This window comes from Equus asinus, chromosome 2 (assembly GCF_041296235.1).
Source record: "Equus asinus isolate D_3611 breed Donkey chromosome 2, EquAss-T2T_v2, whole genome shotgun sequence".
In the NCBI taxonomy this organism is placed as follows: domain Eukaryota; kingdom Metazoa; phylum Chordata; class Mammalia; order Perissodactyla; family Equidae; genus Equus; species Equus asinus.
The window spans coordinates 140,779,263-140,802,330 of NC_091791.1; the positions used below are offsets into that span (position 1 = coordinate 140,779,263).

The 23,068-nt window shown below is 43.1% G+C and overlaps 1 protein-coding gene across 3 annotated transcripts in view; it reads right to left on the minus strand.

The window, feature by feature from the left end:
• Positions 1 to 23,068, minus strand: part of MYZAP (myocardial zonula adherens protein) — a 101,717-nt gene that overhangs the window by 31,233 nt on the left and 47,416 nt on the right. For 2 of the 3 annotated variants that reach the window (XM_070500838.1, XM_014839448.3), the window contains exons 7-10: positions 19,211 to 19,336; positions 18,055 to 18,183; positions 14,006 to 14,085; positions 12,458 to 12,563 (exon numbers count right to left, since the gene is read on the minus strand). In XM_070500838.1, the coding sequence (XP_070356939.1) occupies positions 12,458 to 12,563; positions 14,006 to 14,085; positions 18,055 to 18,183; positions 19,211 to 19,336 (441 nt within the window). Of the gene's footprint in view, positions 1 to 1,832; positions 5,805 to 12,457; positions 12,564 to 14,005; positions 14,086 to 18,054; positions 18,184 to 19,210; positions 19,337 to 23,068 lie in introns of those variants that run through there. The other variant, XM_014839451.3, reaches the window with a different exon arrangement.

Genomic DNA, 23,068 nt, shown 5'->3' on the forward strand with positions numbered 1-23,068 from the left:
GCAACCTAAGTGCCCATCAACAGACGATTGGATAAAGAAGATGTGGTATACATATACAATGGAATACTAGTCAGCCGTAAAAAAGAACAAAATCGTCCCATTTGCAACAACATGGATGGACCTTGAGGGAATCATGTTAAGTGAAATGAGCCAGATAGAAAAGGACAATCTCTGTATGACTCCACTCATATGAGGAATTTAAACATGTAGACAAAGAGAACAGATTAGTGGCTACCAGGGGAAAGGTGGGGTGGGGGGTGGGCACCAAGGGTGAAGTGGTGCTCCTACAACACGACTGACAAACAATAATGTACAACTAAAATTTCACAAGATTGTAACCTATCATTAACTTAATAAAAATAAATAAATAAATAAATAATGTTCCTGGGGCAGCCCTGTGGCCTAGTGGTTAAGTTCGGCGTGCTCCGCTTTGGCGGCCTGGGGTCAATTCCCAGGCGTGAACCTACACCACTCATTGGTGGCCATGCTGTGGTGGCGACCCACATACAAAACAGAGGAAGATTGGCACAGATGCCAGGGCAAATCTTCCTCAAGCAAAAAGAGGACTATTGGCAACAGATGTTAGGTCAGGGCGAATCTTCTTGAGCAAAAAAAAAAAGTTCCCAAAGTTCAAGTGCCCCAGAATATGAACCCTCCCCTGCATGGGCCAGGGCTCTCCTGGGAGCCTCCTAGATGCCATTCCTCCCCTTTCCCCTCCTATTTGCCCAGCACACCCTGTTCAGAGGCATCACTCTGGGGCTCAGATCTGATCAGGCAATGGGAGCCATTGAGGAATTTGGAGCAGAGTAATAAAGGACATTTTCTTGGCTCGTTGCTGATAACACCCCACAATCAGTCTCAACCTACATTTCCAGCCTCTTCATCACCACTCCCTCCTGCAATCTGGTCAAACTTGATTAATGCTCCCTCAACTCACCCTCTACTTTCTGGTCTCCAGGTTTTTGTTTTTTGTTTATTCTGTATCTTGTCTGGCATATCCTTTTACACCCATTCAATCTCTGCCTAGAAAAATCCAACCCATCCTGCAAGACCTGGTCACATATCACCTCCTCTCTAAAGATTCTGCACCCACACCAGAATTAGTGGACATTTACGGGCACTGTGCTAAGCCTTTAGCATGAATTCACTATATCAGTTATCAGTCAATTCCTATGACAACCTTCGAAGCAGGTACTATTATCATCATTCCCATTTTGTTGACAAGGAGGCTGAATGTTAGAGAGGATAAGCAACTTGCTCAAGATATAAACCCCAGTCAGGAGCAGAGGCAGGATGCAAAGCCAGATTTAACTTACTTGAAACCTACGAGCTTAACCACCAGGTTCTCCAGCTTCTGTGTCCCCAGTACACAGTCATGCCCTGGTGAACACTCATATTCTGCCTTGAGTTCTAATAAGTTTTAATGTCAACCAGAAAGTTCTCTGAGGTCAGGAACTCACGTTCATTCTTGCACTCGGTTCATAAAATGTCCTTCTTAAATGTTCACTGACTGATCCATCAGAGAAGAGCTCCCTATAAGTTGGACCTGGTTTCTCATCACCCCCATTCCCACTCCTATGTGTGAGGTATGGGTTTCCTGCAGACTTCAGCACAGGGGCAGGACAACAGGAATATTTAAAGACAGTGACACAAGGGAAAAAACTCCAGCCTGATAAAGGTGGCATGAAAAAATCAGTGGGGCAAGGACAGACTATTCAATAAATGCTGTTAGAAAAACAAGCCTTCCATGAGCCGCCCACCCCCCAAAAAAGGTGGAGCCCTATTCATACCATATACACAAAAAATGAATTCCACATAGATGATTATTTGTTCAGCAAATATTTATTGAACACCTACTATATGCCAGTGACTATTCCAGGCGTTAGGGGTACAGCCATGAACAAAGTAGACAAAACCACTGCCCTCGTGGAGCTTACATGCTAGTGGAGGAAAAAAGACAACAAGGAAATAAGCAAAACAGAGAAGTGAAGTGTAGGACCTATTACAAAACGATAAGAGCTGGGGAGACAAATAGAACTAGGGAGAGGATGGAGGGTGCAAGTGTGGGGTTATAATTAAAGATCTGAAGATGAAAAACACAATTCTAAAGCTATCACAAAAAATATCCCTATGACAGACAGACAAGACACATAACACAGCACAAAAAGATTGATAACTTTATGCCAAAAATGAAAAACTTGTCTCTTATACAAAATACCACAAACAAACAAACACCATTGACCGGGAGAAGATAATGGCACCCAAATATTTTTTGATAAATGATGGATATTGATAGTATACAGAGTCCCCACAAGTCAGCAGAAAAAAATGAAAAACAACCAAGCAGAAAATGAACAATAGACGTGAACAGCCAATTCATGAGGTTGGAAGCCTGCATGGTGAGTAAGCTTAGGAAAAGATGCTCAACCTCAGCCATTATGAGTAGCAATCAGACTGACGCAAATTAAAATTAAAACAAAGGGACACTGTTTCACAACTGGCTAAAATGATAGTCCAACAATGCCAAGAGGTGGTGAGGATGTGGAGAAATCTACCCTCCATATGCGACAGGTGGAAGCACGTCCACACCTTGGAGACCAAGTGGGCAGCAACATCTAGGACATGTGAAATTGTGCCAACCCAGGCCCAAGCAATTCCTCCCTAAGTATATTCCATAGCTAGAGAAGCACAGAGACATGTTTGGCATCGTTTGTAAAAGAATAAAAACTTGGAAACAAGCTAAATGTCTATCAATAGGATACATTAAAATATATTCATATAGTGGAATAGTAGACAGCCATTAAAATGAAATAATTTAGATATTTACGTAACAACATCAAAAACAAAATTGGGGAGAAGAGTTGTAAACTATACACGATAAAATCTGCTTATTTATCTATTATAAACAAAAATTTACATACATTTTAAATACATAAACAAAGCTACATACTGATAATAGATACACGTGTATGCATAAGAGCACAGAAACATGGCCTGGATACAGACCAAATTGCCTCTGAAGGGGGAGAGAGAGGGGAAGAAGAAAAAAGATCAGAACTGGAGAAGAGTAAAAAGAGAACCTCTTCTTTGCCTGTAATGTTTTCTTTTATTTAGAAAAAAATCTGAAATATGCCAAAATGTTAACATTTGTCAATTCTAGAGGAAAGTACATGGGTTTTTGTTTTTATCATTCTGTATAATTTTCCATATTTAAAAATTTTTTCCAATTAAAAAAAAAGCAGCAAATGAACGATGGCTTTGGAGTCAAAGATTGAGGTGTGGACCCTGCATCACCATCATTTACTGAGAGACTGCAGGCTACCCATTTTTTAAGACTCTACGTCTCAGTTTCCTGTGCTTAAAAAATTGTGCTGATAATACCTCCACAGAGGGTTACAGTGGGAATGTGAGGTCTACAGGCATAGCCCTGAAATGTGAGAAAGAGTCCACAGCAGGTAGTTCCCAGAAACAGGAGCACAGCCTCACATACTCTCTATGGGCAGAACGTGGGCACCCAGGTCTCTGAGAAATATTTCAGCCCCAAAGAGAAACAGTCTCAACAAAGAGAAAGTAGTTCAATGACATTTACAAAGAAAAGATCTTCCCCCTTGAAAGGATCATTTGTATCATGAGCACATTAATCAGTACATGCCATACAATGAACCCGTAATATTTCTAACGCACAGAAATAAAGGCTTATATACATATGAGCTTTCTGATACCTTCTAAAAACCTCACATTTTAGATAAAGTATCCAAGATTTTAAAATAAAGAAGTGAACAATACAATGTTAAAGACCAGAATTCGAAACAATAACATTTTCATTTACTATAAATAAATTCTGCCTTAAACTTTTGAGGAGCACCTCCTTCGGGTGGGGCATGGAGGGGCCAGAACTGTAGCCTTAAGAGTCCGAGGATAACGATCTAGTTGCGGGGGAGGGGGACAGGAGTGGAGCACCTAACTCAGGTTTGACATGCGATAAGTCAAGTTCACACTCTATCACAGTCCTGGCAGGAAAGGGTAAATTGAGGGGCACCAGCATAGGCAGGGAGGGCCAAGTTGAGGGAGCTTCCGTCAGGGAAGGGACCCATTTCTAAGGAGATCACCAACTAGCCCAGGCCTCAGGGCCACGCTAGGGGACATGCCCGAGATACCTAGGGTGACAAATTTCAGAGGCACTCTCAGAGTCCTGCAGACACCCTACACACCTCACTCATTCTCGGCCTCACAAAACAAGGTCTAGCTGGCCTCCAGTTACTGTCTGTAGCCCAAAAGAGAGAAGAAACTCCAAGAGCATGGGGAGAGCACACAGCCCTGGGAGAGAGGCTCACATGGGTGACCCACTTTCTCTACACGTCATTACATTCCCTTGTTTCATATTATTTCATTTTTTTGAAGCTGCGTAATCAATCTTTTCCACTAGAACAAGTGCCAGTAACTTTTCCAGCAGAGACTTACAAAAACACGAGGGCACTAAAGGTACCCCTAGAAACAGCGTAGGTCACTATGCCAGAGCAACATCTATATTAGCGATTCTCAAATGTGACTCAAATCTCCCTAGCGGAAGTCTGGATACCCAGCAGGGTATCTAGGGATCTGCATTTAAACAGAACACCAGCATAGGTAACTGCACTAACAGTTCATTACTAATATAAAAATTATTCATCTGCCTCCTTTCCCATCCACTGCCTACATGCTTAAACTGGGCGGAGACGTCCAAATGAAAAACCAAAGGCAACTATTGACAAGAAAGCATCTGCCTGCCCTCTTTGCCATGGAGAGGTGGTGGGAGTGGAGAACCACCCAACGAGTAAGGGACACCCAGCCCTGATGAACTCCCTCCATTAGCCCAGTCTAGTAGCTTACGTAGGCTACCACCACCACTGACTATGACTACCACTGCTGCTGCTGCTACTACTACCAGTTTTCAGCAACACTGTTAGGTTTTGATGAGATGCTAGCACCTGTGGCTGTCTCAAGAAGACCTCCATAAAAATAAAGCATGCATGAAACATATTTCACTTCAGTGAATTTCAGCCAAATATATTTCTCTTTTCATCAGATAACACTTCTCCTTCTCACGAAGTTAGCTGAACTGTCTATTCAGGCAAAATGCCCACGGTGACGGAAGCAAACCAAACTTTTCTTAAACGAACAAGAAGAGGGCTAAGTTGACTAGTGCTGTTGATCTCCATTCAGAAAAGACATCCTCAAGGCCGCCTCTCACATACAAATATAATCAAACTACATGGACACTTGGCTGCTTCTGTATTTTCTGGGATGTGATCTGGTGGGGAGCACTTCCTTCCTGGAGCACTGGAGTTCTTCAAGCCCACGTCCCATCTCCTTAGCAGGTGTCCTTGGCAGCTTTTCCATAAGTAAGGCTCCATTTTCCAGGATCTTAAGATGAGCCTCCACCTGGCACTTTCTGAATGATTTTTTAGTACTATTTTTCATTGCAGTTCCTTCTATGATGTCTAGGAACCCAAGTTTCTGAAAATACTCTGTGGATCTTTGAGTTCTCGTGACTCCGCAATGTGAGTCTGGACAGGTTGAGGTTACGGTATGTGGGGGTTTTCACAAATGAGAGCCCTACATGGTCCTATTTTCAATAGCATCCCCCTCCTGTTTGTCCATCCGCTAATCACAGATACATGCCACCTCTTCCCCGCAGAGAGAGTACAAGCGTTCTTCTAATCACGAACAATAAAAGGGATCGCTTCCAACCCAGAGCAGGCTACCATTTATCATCTTCCAACGAGCCGGAGACTAAATCTGGAGAAGAGTTCGTGTGACATGATCTGGAAACAGTTCAATTGAGTGGATTAGGCTTGTGGGCTCAGTACTTCCCCTACCCCCACTTGGCTAATTACCAGTGATGGAGATTACTCTGAATCCTCTAAACAGAAGGCATTGGCAAAAATGTACTTTTGTTTAGTACATTTCAGCACATCATACAATAGTTTTAAAATAAATTGTGTGCTAACAAATGGCTGGTCCATTTAAAATAAAAGATTCTTGGGATGGTGGGAATTTAAATTTTTTTAATTGCTTTGTGTATAAATATTCTACTCAAATACTTAGACTGATGGCTAAGCTAGAACACAGCACAGAGCACAGAAGAGAAGAGAGAAGCTTACTCGGAGATCCCATTTGGCCCTGAAGAATCCCAGAGGAGAGAAGGGCAGCCCTGTGTACTGGTCAAGAAATCAACCCAGCTACTTTTGCTTTTAATTTATCTAACTTCACTTTGGGTATACACAGCAGGAACCCATCCATCAGTAATAATAATAGCAGTTAGTATTCATTGGGTAGTTCCTATGTTCCAATTAATATGCTATAAGTATTTTATATACATCATCTCATTGAACTCTTAAAAAAATCCTCTCTGGTGGATACTGTTATTAACCTCACTTTACAGATAAGAAAACTAATAACTTTTTGAAGGTCCCACATCTAGTAAATGCAGGTCTGTCTGCTTCTAAAGTCCATGCTTGTCCCCATTTTCTAGGCCACCTTTCACTGTATACCCATAAAGGTCTCCAACCACAATTCTCCTAGGTCTCTAACTGCAGGGGGTGCATGCAGATTCAGCCTTCATTTTCCAAGATCTTGGAACCAGGGAGGTGAGTTACAGGGACCTGAGAAAAGAGACAGGAAGCCCTGCTTTGCTGACTGGCTTGAGAGCCAGAAACCCAAACCTCAACGCTCTGAAGAGTTACTCATCGTCCAATCTTCCTGGTCCACTTTATCTCTCCAAAACCACTGTTGCTTTATAACAATCACATCACTCTCAAAAAATCTAAGGGATGATAACTGAATACTTTCAGAATCATTTCTCAGGAACTGCAAAAACGTTCTAATTTGTCTCGCTCTTGAGAAGTGGTCATGTTCATACTACAACAAGGACTGCATTCTTCTCTTTCTAAACAGGTGCAGTGAGGCCAAGTGTAAGGTCCTCTGTGTAGACAGAAGTGAGTAATTTAAACCAGGATGAGGCCAGACATGCACACACAAGCAGAGTGGGAAGAGGATTTTTGAGAACTACTTTTGCTCTCTTTGTTAGTGGGAGGTTCTCAGCTTCCACTGGAGTTGGCTTCTGTCCCTTTAAGTCTCTAATACCTGTTTAACAGTGTGCCTCATCGACCTAGCTTATTACCAACTTCTCTCTAGATGGATCTGGATAGCCTCTGGAAGGTTTTTTACTATCTGGATAACACCAGGCCAGCAGAGCTATTAAGAGTGAGCTGTCACAGAATCCTCTGTGCGGACAGGGCTAGCAAGATCCCCCGACAGGACCTTCACACAGTCCCACTCTTGGACCAGCCCTCGCATGCCAGTCTCCTGGTCCTTGCTGACTGGTCTCCCTGGCTTTCCTCCCTTGAGCCCTTCCTACCCTGTGTTTACTACCAGCTTTCCACCTCAGGCACAACAGCTTCCGAGGAGGGCTGGCCAAATACATTATAGTTACATGTCGCTTCATGACAGGGATACATTGTGAGAAAGGCATCGTTAGGTGATTTGGTCCTCAAGTGAACATCACAGAGTGCACTTATACAAATCTGGAAGGTATAACCTACTACACACTTGGGCTATATGGTACTAATCTTATGGGACCACCATGATATGTGCAGTCCATTGTTGATGGACACATCATTATGTGGTGCATAAACCAGCATGGAAACCCAAGCCACTGCTCTAAGAATCTAGAGCATTGGTTCTCAATCCTGGCTGCATATTGGAATCCTGTGGAGGTTGAAAACAAACCAAAAGGGCCAGCCCCATGGCATAGTGGTTAAGTTCATGTGCTCTGCTTCAGCAGCCCAGGGTTTGTGGGTTTGGATCCCGGGCACGGACATACAGACAGCTCATCAAGCCATGCTGTGGTGGTGTCCCACATATAAAATAGAGGAGGATTGGCACAGATGTTAGCTGAGGGACAATCTTCTTCAAGCAAAAAGAAAATAAAACCCCAATACCCAGTCCCTCCCTCCCACCCCCATCTGCCAGGTTCTGGCATTTTTTAAAGCTTCTCAAGTGATTCTAATGTACAGCCTGCATGGAGAAGCACTAATATGAAAATCAATTCCTTGCACCTTTGCACTCATTAAACACCTAAATTATAGAAGTAGGTGGGGGTGCAACTGCTTTCTGCAAAAGTCTACAGAAATAATGCCTCCTCTGCAGCTGAAAGGAAGCCCCTTCAGACACCTTCCATTGGAAGAAACATTCCGCCCATCACAAACAGCATCAGGAAATCCAAAGAAAGAAATGAAAACGAAAGGATGCCTACAGTTCACGTGGGAAAAGGCAAAGAAATTCTTATTAAACTACTATTTATTCAGCTGAATTATATCATTGCTCATTGGCAAAAATGTAAATCCACCCTTTTTTGAGGGCAAACAAGAATTTGGTCTTTTCCTCCAGATAACTTCCCCCTGGGCAGGAGAGCCGCCTAGGTTGGCAGGGGACCACACCTCCATGAGGGCAGGGAAAGAGGTGTGGACGACTACTGACTGAGAAAATAACACTTAAAGATGTGTCAGCCTGTTCACTGCTCCGGGCTCAGGTTCCTCCCAGCCTTGTGCTCCTCCCAGGTCCTGGCTCCTTGAACAGCAAGCTAAAGAATGCAGCCCATCTGAGACAAGGACCTAATCCCAACAAGACTTTTCACGAGAAGAATGAAGCCCGAGGGATTACTCTAGATTCTAGTTCTACTCTACTCTACTCGAGTTCTAGAGTAATCTAGAACTCAGGATACAACAGATGGCAAGATCCACGAGGGCAAGACCCTATCTGACCACCTCCCACTGTGGACCCCACGCCCCCTCCACCAGCACAGAGAAAGTGCTGGTGGATATCTGGTGAATGGATGGATGGATGAATGAATTTCCCCACAAGTGGAATTTTTTTCAGTCCCTCTATATTTTCTGGCAAACCCTTAAAAGTCTAAAAGGGGCATAGCTGGGGCTTGTTTTGTTTTGTTTTTTATTTTTTGTCAGAGCCAGAACAGTCAGAAGAACTAGCAATGAGAGGGAGATAACCAATCCCTGACACACACCACGAAACAGACTTAATTCAGTCAAAGCTCCAGCCTAGTCAGGCTATTTGGTCCCACACTTCACACAAGACACTTTGCGTTGTCTTTTCTCAATGAATTTGACCCCATAAGATATATATTAATCTTTCATTTCAAAAGGGCCCATCCTGCCCTCTTCTTATGTGCACAAGTCCTTACTGGAACGTACTAACCCACATGATGAAGGTTAAGTCATTAATGAGCTAACGACTGCAAAATCTAGGCCAGTTAGTTTTTATTCACTTTATTATTACTAAGAAATTACATTTTACTGAGGTGGAAGGAAATATATTGCATAACATTTAAGGATTCCAAGAACCTCAGTGATAATACCTGGATTTTTTTTTCCTCCCCAAAGCCCCAGTGCATGGCTGTGTATCTTAGTTCTAAGTAACACCTGGATGTTTTGAGCTGAAAAAAGAAGCGCATCATTTTAATAATCTAAGTTTCCTCATGGCCATTATGACTAAAATGACACCAATAATGGATGGAGCCTGGATCCCCGCCCTCTGTGACTGTGACTGACGAGCTTCCAGACTTCACGGGTGGGAAGGAAAACTGTCCCTTACATCTGCTCCACATAGAGCTTGCCTCTATTTCTGGGTCAAATTTGTCTCAGTATCTGAGTAGCTGGAGCTCACAGATAAAAATATGCTTCTCTTCCAAAGTCAGAGATTCCACAAGTGACTAATTCAGTAGCCTGGATTTTTCAAACTTTGGTCCAAATGATATGAAGTGATTTAGTTATGACTTTGCTCATTATGCAAAGGAACGAAAATGCTGAGCTCATAATAACAGGCACAACCTAGTAAACAACAGAGAATTCTTTCTTTAAGGTGCTCCTATCTCAGCTTCTCACCTCATAAGGAAGGCACCCATGATGAAGAGCTAAACAGCTCCCCAGAGCAGCCAATTTTAGAAACAGTTTCTTTATGTCGAACGAAGAGCTGAAATTGGCCTCTTTGCAAGTGCCACCCAGTGGTTCTGGCCTGGCCTTGCACCGAAACACAACACAAAAAGATATCTCTCTTCTCGATAACTGTTTTCTCAGATGTGAATTCAGCCCTCACGTCTCTCCTAGGCCATCTCTTCCCCAAGTCCTTCAACTACTCCCCAAACGACCAGAGTCTCAACTCCTTTCCAACCTGATCCTGCTCTTCTGAAGGTGCTCATCGGTCGATGTCCCTTTTCCATCTTTCTAACTTAAAAAAAAAAATGTATTCACATAAATGGCTGCAGCAATTGAGATGTTAACCTATCCTTTTGTTGTATAAATTAACATGGTGTACTGGACAAACACACTAATTTTTACCACCTGAACTAGATAGTGGTTTAAATTTAGAATAAAAAGTCTCTTTCTCTCTCTTTTGTTTTTTAAATCTCCATCTGCTGTTGAAACCCAGCCGGCCCCTAGGTGGTGCTCACTCTGATGGTGCCATCCTAAAGCTCTGCCTCGTTCCAATGACTGGGTCTTCCAGACCGCATCATCAGGACTCAGAGAAGCTTCCTTGGGAGACAGCAAGTCACAGGTAGAAAAGCAGGGCATGGACAATGATCTTATATGCTTCCTTATTTTCATATGTAGATATTCCCCCACTCCCTTCAAAGTGTTATACCCATTATATTCCAGGAGTATGTTAAAAAACAGAGAACCCTAAACTTCTTTGAAAGTCTTTTTAAAAAGTGTCTCCAATTTTGGTACCAATATTAAACCTTTACAGATAAAAATGAACCAAAATCCAACCCATATGAGTTCCGTTTCCTGGTTCTCTAACATTGGATATGAAAACAATCCAGACCTCCACCCTACGTAAGGTGGGAGAAATGCAGTGCTCCACAGTCAAGGAGTCACACGGGGAATAAGGGACAGCCTTGCCCAGACTTCGTTATGTGAAATTCAGAAGCAGAAAAGCTATGATCTGACAGCCATGGTTCCCCAAGATGCCAGCTGTGACAAAATGATGCTTTTCCTTGGGAAACACACTCCTGACATCCACCTACTGTTGCTGTTAGGCAGGGTCTACCCATCACTGTTGCTGGCAGCACTCCTGCTGGGTGTGCAAAGGGACTGTGAAGGTGTGTGCCTGGTTTCCTCATCTGAACCTCTGCTCTCTGTTCTTTTTTTCTACTGCTCCCCAAGACTTGCATACGAGCCAATCAAAGGATTCAACACTGTAGGATTGGCTTTCTTGTTTGGGGAACACATTTTATCTAATGTTTATCCTACACACAATTAAAAAAAGTGTCCCTCCCATCCTCACAATTCCCTCACCTTAACCTCACTCCAGTAATAGCTCCAATATTGTAGAGATTAATAAATGGCTATACTTTTAATCTTCTACTTGTCTCATGTGTGTGAATCATTTATTAGAAGTAGATATACTTTTCATTTTAATAATTCATTAATAAACTAAATAACTTTTCAGCGTAGTGCTTAATACAAGGAAAATGGTTTTGGGGTTGTTGTTTTTTTTCCAGTTTTTCTACTGCCAACCAAATGTTTAAATAAATTGAAATCTCTTCTTTTCTTTGAAAGTCAAAGAATTAGACCCTGGGGAATTCTTATAACCCTGTTAGTATTGTCCTTTTTTCTATCTGATTTTTCAATTGAGCAAGAAAAAATTACAATAATACGTGATTAGCTGTACCACAGCAAGGACTTTCTTCTATAGAGCATCACCAAGAAAGACAGGTGATATTAACACAAGTTAAAAGAAATTGTTTTCCTCTTAGAGAAATATAAATGTTCAACTTACCTGTTTTTTCATTTAGAAAAACACAATAGTCAACTATGTCCAGCATATAGTAAACATATAACTTGCTTTCACATTACATAGACAGTTAAGGAGAGAAAGGATGGTGGAAAAGAGAAAAGATGATGAAGAAACAGGAATGGAGAAGAGAATGAAGGAAAGCAGGAGGAAAGAGAGAGAGGAACAGACAGGGAAGGAGGATGAAAGAGACACACCCAGAAATGGAAAAAAGACAAGAGTGGCCGCAGGGAGAGAGGCAGGCGATTCAGCAGGGGGCAGTGCAGAGACCTGAGCTGACGTAAACTCTTCTTGTCACATCCTTTGGTCCCAGCACTGCAGGTACCCATGTAGAGCGTCGCAGCCCTCTGAAAGTGGGTGAGCTTATCAACTGCACTCCCTAGCTTTCTTAAGAGTAACTCTTTGATCTGGAGATGGCCCCCATTTACAGGGATAATCACCAGGGAGATCTGAGGAAATTCCCCTCTGGCCAAGATGGCAGTAACCTGAACAAGTTCACAGTGAGCCACAGAAAACTGGGCTGAGAATAGGATCTGGCTCTAGGGTTGAAAGGCCCCCACTACAGGAAGCAATTCCCAGCCCATGACCTCTTACAAGGACTTACCTCCTCAACCATCTGCTTGACTTTCTTCTGCTGGCAATGCACCATGTCATCTAGGTGTCTGATCCGTTCGCGGAGGCTGGCAGATGCCTCCTCCAGCTGCTGATACCTAATGCAAACAGAAGAAAGAGCAACTGAGTCTTAGACCAAAGCAGCACCACTAGCACAGAAAGTCACTGCTTGAAAGCAACATGGCCAAGAACAAGAAAGGGAATTCCAAGACTCCTCTTCCTTTGTGTGTTTGCTGGGTGAGGAACTGCCAATCGACCACCCCACTGTAGAAGAAATGGAGGACTCTTTGTCAAGTTCCCATTTGCAGGTTTTACCCTGTTTAAGGACAGTTACTACACTTTCCAAGGACTGAGACAGAATCTGTACCGCTAGAGGTACAGAGGCTCTCTGTTTGGGAGTTAATGCAATATTGGAACATCCAGTAAATTACCTTGATTAGGAGAACAGAGAGGAGTCTAGTAACACAACAAAATCTCTGAAATGAAGTGGCAGAGTCCTGGGAAATTTGGAATTATACCTGTTCTACAATCACTTATTTAGGGAAAATGGGAAATGTTTAAAGACCAGCTCTGCATATAAACAGAGTGAACTCCATTGCAAAACATTTCATACTTTTGTTTTAAAACAGCACAAATTATCCTCTGACTTTGCTTGGTTCAAAGAAACCAAAGGAACCAGCAGATGGGCTCTTCAGCTGGGGCTGCTGGAATGGAGCACTGGACGAAGGGTCTGGTGGTCTGCTTACCACTTCCCCTCTCTGCCAGGTCCCTCCGAAGCACTACGTTAAAGACTAGGGAAGACTCGTTGCAAGCTCTGAAGTTGCAAAAAGAAAAAGGAAAACAGGTATTTTTGCAACGCATCCTATGTGGCAGGCAGCACGCCCAACAGTTCCCTCACAGTAACAACCCGATGAGATGGGCACTGTTATGATCATCATGACCCCCTCCCCCTTTAAAGAAGAACTCCCATTTTACGGATAAGCAAAGAAGCTCAGGGACGTTAGGTAACTTGCCCAAAATGCTCAAATCATCCCAACCTTGTTTTCCTTCACTAGAGGGTCGTGTATGACCTTTCTGCCTTTTGATTTCTAGAAGAGTCCATGTACTACTCCTGCATTTTCCACCGCCAGGGGACAAGGCAAGGTTTGACTGGGCAAATGTTTGGAAACAAAGAAAGGCATTTTAAAATTAGTTTCCACAGCAACGGTATTAGTCACAGTTGATGACTTTTTTCACCAACAAGGTGCATCCTGTGGAGTTGAAGTTCATGGAGAACATTTACAGACTGAACTTTTGCACTGGTGACAGTCTCTGATGTGTTCCACGGCACTAACCACCAGCCATGGGCTGTAAGATGGGGCTCTAAGCTCCTGAGGAAACTGGCTCCACATTGGAAGCTCTCAGCCCAGTGTTTTGCATGTATAAGTCTGCACAAAAAGTGATAACCAAATGAATAGACATTCAAGGATTAAGTGAGCCCACAGAAACACAGCATGTGCCCATCTAAATCCAATGCAAGATCAAGGGCTTTACATCTTACCTTTCCTTGTCAGAATCAGTTATTTCCCCTGACATTTCCGTTTCATGCTCTAGGAGCTGTAGTTGTAGTTGGTGGCGTTCCTAAAACAAACAGACACTGATGTTTTCATCAATGGGTCCCAAACTGGACAGAGAATGTGTATGAAGCAATCCCAGCACTAGTGGGTTCAGGTCTATATAATACCCACAGGTTTTTACACACCCACTCATCAGGGTCCAACAAAGCTCAAAAATGTCACATCTGTTGGTGTGTACTTATAGACATATTTATGAATTATAGACAAATATCCCGGATGAAGACATTCAAGATTTCTTTTTTAAGAAGTACTCTATCAGCCCAGGCTTAGATGTCTTGCGAAAATTTATAGTCCTAAATAATGATAATCAATACTCTAAATCAGTGGCCTGTGATACTGCAAAATTCTTGATTGTTTTGAATCATCAAGAAAAAAGGCTCTGGAATTTGGGTAATAACCTATATACCAACCTGGGTTGTGTTTACACAGGTATGTTCACTTATAAAAATGTACTGTGGTAGCTAGAATAACGGCTCCCCAATGATGACCACATCCTAACCTCTGAAATCTGTGAATATGTTACCTTCCATTGAAAAAGTAACTTTGCAAATGTGATTAAGTATCTTAAAATGGAGAAATCATCCTGGATTATCCAGTTGGGCCCTTACAAGAAGGAGGAAGTAGGGTTAGAGTCAGAGAGAGACCGACATTGGAAGATGCTACATTGCTGGCTTTAAAGTTGGAAGATGGGTCCACAAGTCAAGGAATGTAGGTGATCTCTACGAGCTAGAGAAGGCTAGTAAATGCATTCTCCCACAAAGCTTCCAAAAGGAATCCAGCCCTGCCAACACCTTGACTTTAGGACTTCTGACCTCTAGAACTATAAGATACTAAATTCATGTTGTTTTAAGCCACTAATTGTGGTAATTTGTCTCAGAGGCAATAGAAAACTAACACATGTATCAAGCTGTGCACTTAAGATTTATACCCTTGGCTGTATATATGTAAATTTAAAAGATTACCCAAAAAAGTAATATTAAGAATCTGGACAATCACTTCTTTGGACAAAGTGGAAAATGTGAATAAAAAGCATAGTGCCCACCACAACCAAAACTGCACTAGAAATACGTTACAGATGTTAGTCTAATAAACTCCTTTAAAATGAAGTTTACCAAGTCGTGCTCCCGAACCGGGAGGAGATTATTTCATTTTAGGTCCTCAATACTAGCGTGTCTCATCTTTATTCTCAGAAATTCTCCCCAACAAACTCTTACAGTTATATAGAGTCCAAACCTCTTTTCCCACAAACCACTGAAAGTGAATCTCTGAAAATTCAACTCCCACAACTTCTGAAGCTGTAAGCAGTGGAACACCAAGCAATGGACCAAAGAGATGGAGGAGGAGCCCACCCTGGCACAGAGAGCATGTTATCACTGACATATTTAGAATAATAAAGAAAGACCAACTTTCAGCAGAGTTTTGTTATCGTTTTTAAATCTCCACGGCGAACCCACATTCTCACTGGCCAGCCTGGGCAGAACGCTCCCACTGTGCTCATGTGGTTTGCCACTGGCTGGAAGTTTACATCAGCCCTGAAATAACAGTGATGGACCTTTCACAAGTAACCCACCCCCCCAGACCCCCCCAAAAAAGTCATCATAAAGTAGGGAAAGGCCTAACTTATAGCTCACTTTAAAAGTTCAATTTTTTCTAAATTGAGGCATAACAAATCTTAAGTGTCCACTGCACCGTAGTTTCTTACATTTGTATACACCTGGGAAACCACTACCCAGATCAAGGCATAGAATATTCTGTGCCACAGAAGGGTCCCTGATGGAACACACTCCTTAAAAGATTTTTACTGATCAGGAAAAAGGTATTTCAAATACAATGCTCAAAAAGAGAAACAGTACACTAAGGTATACGGTAGAACAGCCATTCGAAAGCACACACTTCGTCCTTGAGCAAATCCAAAAATAGGTGAGAGCAGGATACACCCGTGGACACGCTGTTCACATAGTGTGACAGAGATATGGCAAGGTTCCTGTTCCCCAAGATTTATTCTTGAAGGGGAAAGAGCGGTAAATTGGTATATCTAATCTTAGCTAAATAAAGCAAGCACTTCTCTAGCCTAAATGGAAGGGAAGATTTAGAGAAAGGACAATAAATTTTCAGTCACTAAAGAAAAAGCCACAGGAGCTGGGGACCATTTTGTGTTACATAAATGCCCACAGTGAGGGCCGGCCCTACCACCTGCAGGGCCTCCCACCCCATACATCTCTCCCACAGGCTCCACATGGAAATCAGTGGGAAGAAGCTGGGGACTTTCAGAATCCCAAGGGCACGAAAGAGATAAGCTATAAAACAGACCCAGCTAAAAAAAGCTGACTGTGGGGGCAGACACTTAGGCAAGTCTGTAAGAAAATAAAAGTCAGAGCCACAAATTTTTGAGCCCCTACTAAATGCCAGGCACAGTGCCCAGCATTTTGCATGAATTTTTCTCATTTACTCCTCACAAAAACCTTAAGAATAAGAATTATTATCAGCATTTTACAGAAGAGGAAACTGAGTTTGGAAGAGTCAAGTAACTGACCACAACTAGAAAGAGACAGGACTCAAAATCTAGGTCTATCTGATCCTACAACCTATATTCTTAACCACTCCACGGACCACTTCTCTCTGTACGACAGCTTGTCTGACCAAACCACCTCCCCGTGCCGCCTGCTCCCCTTGCTTATGCTGCAGGACAATCCGCCACCCAGAGGGAGCATCTGCATTACCCAGCATCTTCTGCTGCGGTAGGAGAGCAGGAATGTGGGAGAAAGCTCACTCAAGTTCTAGAAAACACCCTTGTGGCCCCATCTTCACTACCACCACCCCTAACCAGTACTGATGCTAGCCCTAAACACGCCACTTGCCATGTCTTCAACAAAACATAGCAAGCTGTTTCCAAGGGCAAGAGGTAAAATTTTAATTCACTCTTTAGTTTGCTCAAGTCCCTCCCAAATAAAGATACTAGCTAAAACGGGAGCCCCCAGCGAACCCCAGAGCTCCACAGTGCTGAACGTAATGCCGTTCCCGCTCTGGTCACACCTCACCTTGTCAGGGACAGCAGAGGGGCTCATGTTGCGGACGCCAGGCCTAAGGAGACCTCTTCTCAGAACTACTTGGAAGCCCAGATGTTGACCTCACTCACTCACATTGTTGTTCCCCCTCCCCCATCACCAGCCTGGAGAGTCTTGCCATGCAGCAGGCGTTACAGGGCGCTAAGATGTCATGGTCTCGGTGACCCGCCGCTATTCTGCAAACTCACATGCTGCTGGAGAGCCATTTTCCAGGAGCCAGCCACACTTCGGCCCTCAACTACCACCCTTCCCTCAGAAGTCAGCTGTCACCTGCTAAAGGTCACCTTCCTTTTTCTTCTTTCTCTTCCTTCTTTTTCTCCTCCCTCTCTCCCACCCTGCTTCCCTTTTCTCCATTTCTGCCTAATTTCTGGCCTCTTCCCTTTCTCTAGACTGCCTTCATTATGTCAGCTGAGCTCCTGCCTTCCACACGCCTCCACGCAGCCCCACCCCTGAGCCTGTATGCCCCGCCCACAGAGAAACATGTGTCTCCCACTCTGACATGTGGCGTGTCAGAGAAAAGCCAACCCTTCCGACACATGCCCCAGAAACAACAGGCTTGGGTGTCGATGAAACATCTAAAATAGGGCCTGATTACTCAACAAGGATACGAAGTCCATGCTTGGGGCCCCAGCAAAGCAGAGCTGCTAAAATATTAATTTTTGTAAATAATTTTATATATAATGGTTTTTAAAGCATCAAATTTGTTACCATGGGGAAAATGAGAACTTTGCTGGACTTCCTCCTACTTTATTTTACGGTTTTGTCTTTCTTTTTTACATCACACACTGGAGGGATGAGAGAGTTCAGGGTTGAGGGCTACTCATACCCTCAGATAGGCGTGCAGGGGAACTGCAGAAATGCAGGGGAGTCTGCGCAGGGGGCAAGAGGCCCAAGGCTGCGTCTGTTACCTTTTCCATGCGCTCAATCAGCCTGTCCAGCTCTCCAATCCTCTGGTCTTTCTCCTCTAGGCTGATCTCTGCTGCTCGCATCTTCTTATTGGCTTCTTCAATCGCTTTCAGAAAACTATTGGTTTCCTCCTGCAAAGGAAACATATTCTCCTCAGCACAGCCATGAAGTCCCTAGGCTACCAACCAGCGTCCAAACAGCTCTGGCCTTGCTAAATTCATGATGTCTCCTTAAAAGCATGACATTGGGGCCTAGAAGTGTCTCACAAGTCATAAACTCAACTTCCACAATTCTGGTTTTCACCTGTGAATAAAGACATATTGTGTGGCTTTTTAATGGGCCTAGTTATTTTTTTTTCCCTTTCTTCTTTTGAGTCCTTATGTCTAAAAAGAGCTCACAAATGTTATTTATCTCCGACTAGAAGCTCAGAGTGTCACTGTATTTGCCAACAATGTAAAGGGAATTAGGGCCAGATCTGGAATTGAATGCAGAATGCCCAGATCTTTCTCCCATATTGCAAAGCACCAACTCAGTCAAGAATTCAGCCCCTTTATGAAGCCTGTAAGGACACAGCAGAGGGGCAACATGGAGTCCCCACCTTTGAGGAACTTATGCTGTCCTACAGAAGCCAAGATGTGAGACATACTGCCCACCTCTAATATTAGGTACAAGAGAACGCCACAGCAAAGAGCAGAGAGAGTGGGCTTCCCAAGGTCAGAGGACTCTTCTCGCTGTGCAAATGGGAAAGGCTTCAGTCACGGAGAGGGGGGCGTTTTCAAGGCTTTTAGGGAGCCCCAGGAAGATCAAGGACAGAGGAGGAGGAGATTTCAGGTCGAGAGGAGCACATGGAGTGAGGAAGGGCACAGCTGCAGGCAAGCCCAGGATCTGCTTGGATGCTGGCAGATGGTCAGATTAGCTAGAGAAAGGGGTGTACTGAGAGATGGAGACTGGGGACATTCCAAGCAAGGAGGGGGATGAATAAAGGAAAGGAGTGAGGGGGAAGGGGAGTGAGGGAGCAACGGAATATATTCCTTGACCCCTCACCCATGTCAGAGTCCACTAACTCACCTCCAGGCAGAAACCCTACTATCTAATCTTCACCAACAATAATGAACCAAAAACCCTCCGTTATCCTATTGGCAGCTGCGACATACACACCAGCAGAGCCTCTTTCTCAGCATTGTGCTTCTGCTGCTCTTCGTGCAGCTTCTCTTCGTACTGGCTGTACAGCTTCTTGGTCATCTCTCTCATCACCTCGGCGTTGGCTTCTTGGGACGATTCCACCTGCAAAGAGACTCATTTCAGAGCTACGGCTTGTGCAGGTTCCGGGGGAATCAGTACCTTTCACTCTGTATCTGTCCCATGTGGACACACAGAGAAGTGAACCCATTGACCACAGCTCCACAGCAGATGGAGGCACAGGAACTAAAGGGGAAAGGGACAGAAGGAAGACGGGAAAGCAGTAAGCAGGCACAAAGAAATAAAAAGCAACACCTCACGTGAATTGATTTGGCATTATCAGGAAAAGGTGCTCCCCGGGAGTGGATTTTTCAAAAAGTGGAAACATACCTCTCTAAGTATCAACCCTGTCCCTCAAATTTGGCTATTTTTAAATTGAATTCTCTCTAAAATGCATCATGCTCCACTGTCTTACTAACCCCTTTCTTCACTGATTTTTCCTGTCTAATGTCCTTTAGATCCTGACATTTTATTGTCTTTTAGTCTATCAGTTTTACCAAAAATTTTTCTCTGGTTAATATATCTACACTCTAATTGGCCTCAGAAGGATATGCTTTTTTAATTCCTGAGTCCAGTAGTCCCCCTTATCCTCGGGAGAGATGCTCAAAGCCCCAGTGGATGCCTGAAACCACAGAGAGTACCAAACCCTGCCTGTGCTATGTTTTTTCCTATACATACATACCTATGACAAAGTTTAACTTATAAATTAGTACAGTAAGAGATTAACAACTAATCATAAAATAGAATAATTACAACAGTATACTGTAATAAAGTTATCATAGATCTTAGCAACCTCAGCATATGATTTTTTTTCTTTCCTTATTAAGTTGAAAACTTTCACCTTTTCACTTAAAGAAAGCACTTTACAGCTTCCCTTTGGCATATCCGAATTGCCAGCATCACTACTCTTGCACTTTGGGGTCATTATTAAGTAAAATAGGAGTTACTGAACACAAGCACTGCAGTACTGTGACAGTCGATCTGATAAACAAGATGGGCAGGTAGCATACACAGCCTGGATACACTGGACAAAAGGATGACTCAAGTCTCGGGCAGGACGGAACGGGACCACACGAGATTTCATCATGCTACCCAGAACAACGTGCAATTTAAAATTTATGAATTGTTTATTTCTGGAATTTTCCATTTAATACTTTTGGACACCAGTTGACCACAGGTAACTGAAACTGCAGAAAGCAAAACTGTGGCTAAGAGGGAACTACTGTATTCTGTTATGGGCTGAAAAATAAGATCACTATGTTACTAGAATTGGGTCAGAGTAAGACAAACTATAAAATTAAAAAATAAAAAGGTTATCTACAGGAGGAAGGAGGGGGTAGGAGAGGAAAGGAGATTTTATAGATATAGACAATTCTATTTCTGAATATACTTTGTTTTGTAGGTTGACTTTGAAACTATGTAACTAATGTACCTGCTATAGAAAACTAAATATCAAAAAATTATCTACCAAGACCATTTAATGGGAAAAGAATAGTCTTTTCAACAAATGGTGTTAGATTGGCCACATGCAAAAGAATGAAGTTGGACTCCTAACCCATCATGTACAATAATTAACTCAAAATGGATCAAAGGCCTAAATATAAAAGCTAAAACTATAAAAGTCTTAGAAGAAAAACTAAAGTAAATCTTTGTGACTTTTGATTAGGCAATGGCTTCTTAGAAATGACACCAAAAGCACAGGTGACAAAAAATAGATAAATTAGACTTCATCAATATTCAATATTAAAAACTCTGTGCTTCAAAGGATACCATCAAGAAAGTGAAAAGACAACCCTCAGAGAGTGGGAGAAAATGTTTGCAAATCACATATCTCATAACTTGTATCCAGAATATATAAAAAATTTTTAAAACTCAATAATAAAATATAAATAACCCAATTTAAAAATGGGCAAAGAATCTGACAGATACTCCAAAGAAGACATGCAAATGACCTATAAGCAAAAGAAACGATGCTAAACATCATTAGTTATCAGGGAAATGCAAAACCACAATGAGACAGCACTTCACACTCATGAGGCCGGCTATAATCACTGAGACAGATGGTAACAGTGTTAGAGAGGAGCTGGAGAAGTCAGAATCTTCTTACATGGCTGGCGGGAAGGTAAAATGGCGCAAGCATATTTTCTAGTTTACCCTTCACGTTGTTTGGTATCCCCCTCCCCTATGTGCCTACATTACTTTAAGAAAATTTTATGTCAGAAAAGCAGGGAGGTCTTTGAGGAGAAGTTGCCCACATGGAGGTGAGGGTGTCCCATTAGTTGCACTGGCCAGTCTCTAGGAAAGACTTAAGTTAAGCTCATAGAAGAAATCTGGGCCCATCCTTCCCAAACCTTTGTGCTTTCCCAAACGTTGCATCTGGAAACATTCCTACCTGGTTTGGGGAACACTAGCGGGGGACTCCTAGTGGCTTGTGCAGGCCCAGCTTAGGGGATGAGAAAAAGTCAGTAGAGCTGTGGGCGGGCAGGGCTTAGGCTGCAGGTGGCTGGTGTCTCCTTTCTGCCCCAGGTCCTGCCTTTGCCTGTGAACTTCACACCATTGATTGTATGCTGCTAAAGTTTTGTTTGTGTCCCTTCCTTCTAGCTTGTTGCTTGTTCCAGAGAGCAGAGTTTGCCGGATATGGAACCTCTAGATAAGTGAAGTGTACCTCAACCTCAATAGGTTACATGATGTTTACTCCAAAGATTTGACAGAAGTCTCTCTTGATGCCCTCTAACTCTCCCCTCTCATCACTGGGCAGGTTTTGGTACCAAGAAGCCACAAAAAGGAAAATCCTGAACGGAGATTATCATCAGCTGAGAGAGTCCCAATGCATCTTGCACTCCATTTCCACTGCAAACACAGACTTCTAGAAAGAGCTCCGCCCTTTGAGATCTGTTTACTCTGCATCCAGGTCATGTGAAATACTCTTGAGTCCTGTAACTTTTGGGGGGGGGATGGAAGGAGTTAAGCAAAGCAATTCATCTCTAAAACAGGCAATTGTAGGTTGGATTTAGAGGCTTGGTCTCCATGGAAGCAGCCAGATGCCAAACTGCCCAATGACGTCCCCAGAGCCCTGATGCCATACCACCCCAGGACAAACAGGAATGCACAGAAAGGCACGTATAGTAGACACTCAATACATGTTTGTGGATGAGTGACTGGATAAATCTCCTACACCGAGGAAAAGACTCAAAACATTAATTTCAGACTTTTTCAGCAACTCCTTTTTTTCAAAGTAACTCTAGCTCAGAAATACAATATATGAAGTAGTAAAGAGAAGAGTTCAAAGTGAAAGCAAAGAGGAGCTGGTCTACTCTATAGTTCTCTGGTCCCTTCCTCTCCCCTCTCCAGGGTGGTTGTGTTTGGCCACTCGGAAAGTGATGGCACAACCCTGTGGGATGACAATCACAGAGATGGCCCAGTGCAGTGTAGCAGCCCCGCCTCCCCATCTGAGGCAGCCCGTAGGGAGGGGACCACATATCCCAATTTGTTTCCCTAACTAAATTCTTAATAGCATCACTTTTCACTCCCAAATAAATTCTGGTTGGAGCAATAAATTATACAGATACACTACCCACAAGGCGCTCCCCTCTAGGATAGCCTAAGGCTGTATTGAACGAATTTGAAAATGACAGACAAATAAAAACAAATTCATTCAGGAAATAATTTGTTGAGTGACTTCTATGAGCCATGTGTGGGTCTGCTCCTGCCACTGCATAGGAAATCTATTCATATTTCAAATTTGGGAGGGGCACTAACACCTCTAGGGCATTAGAA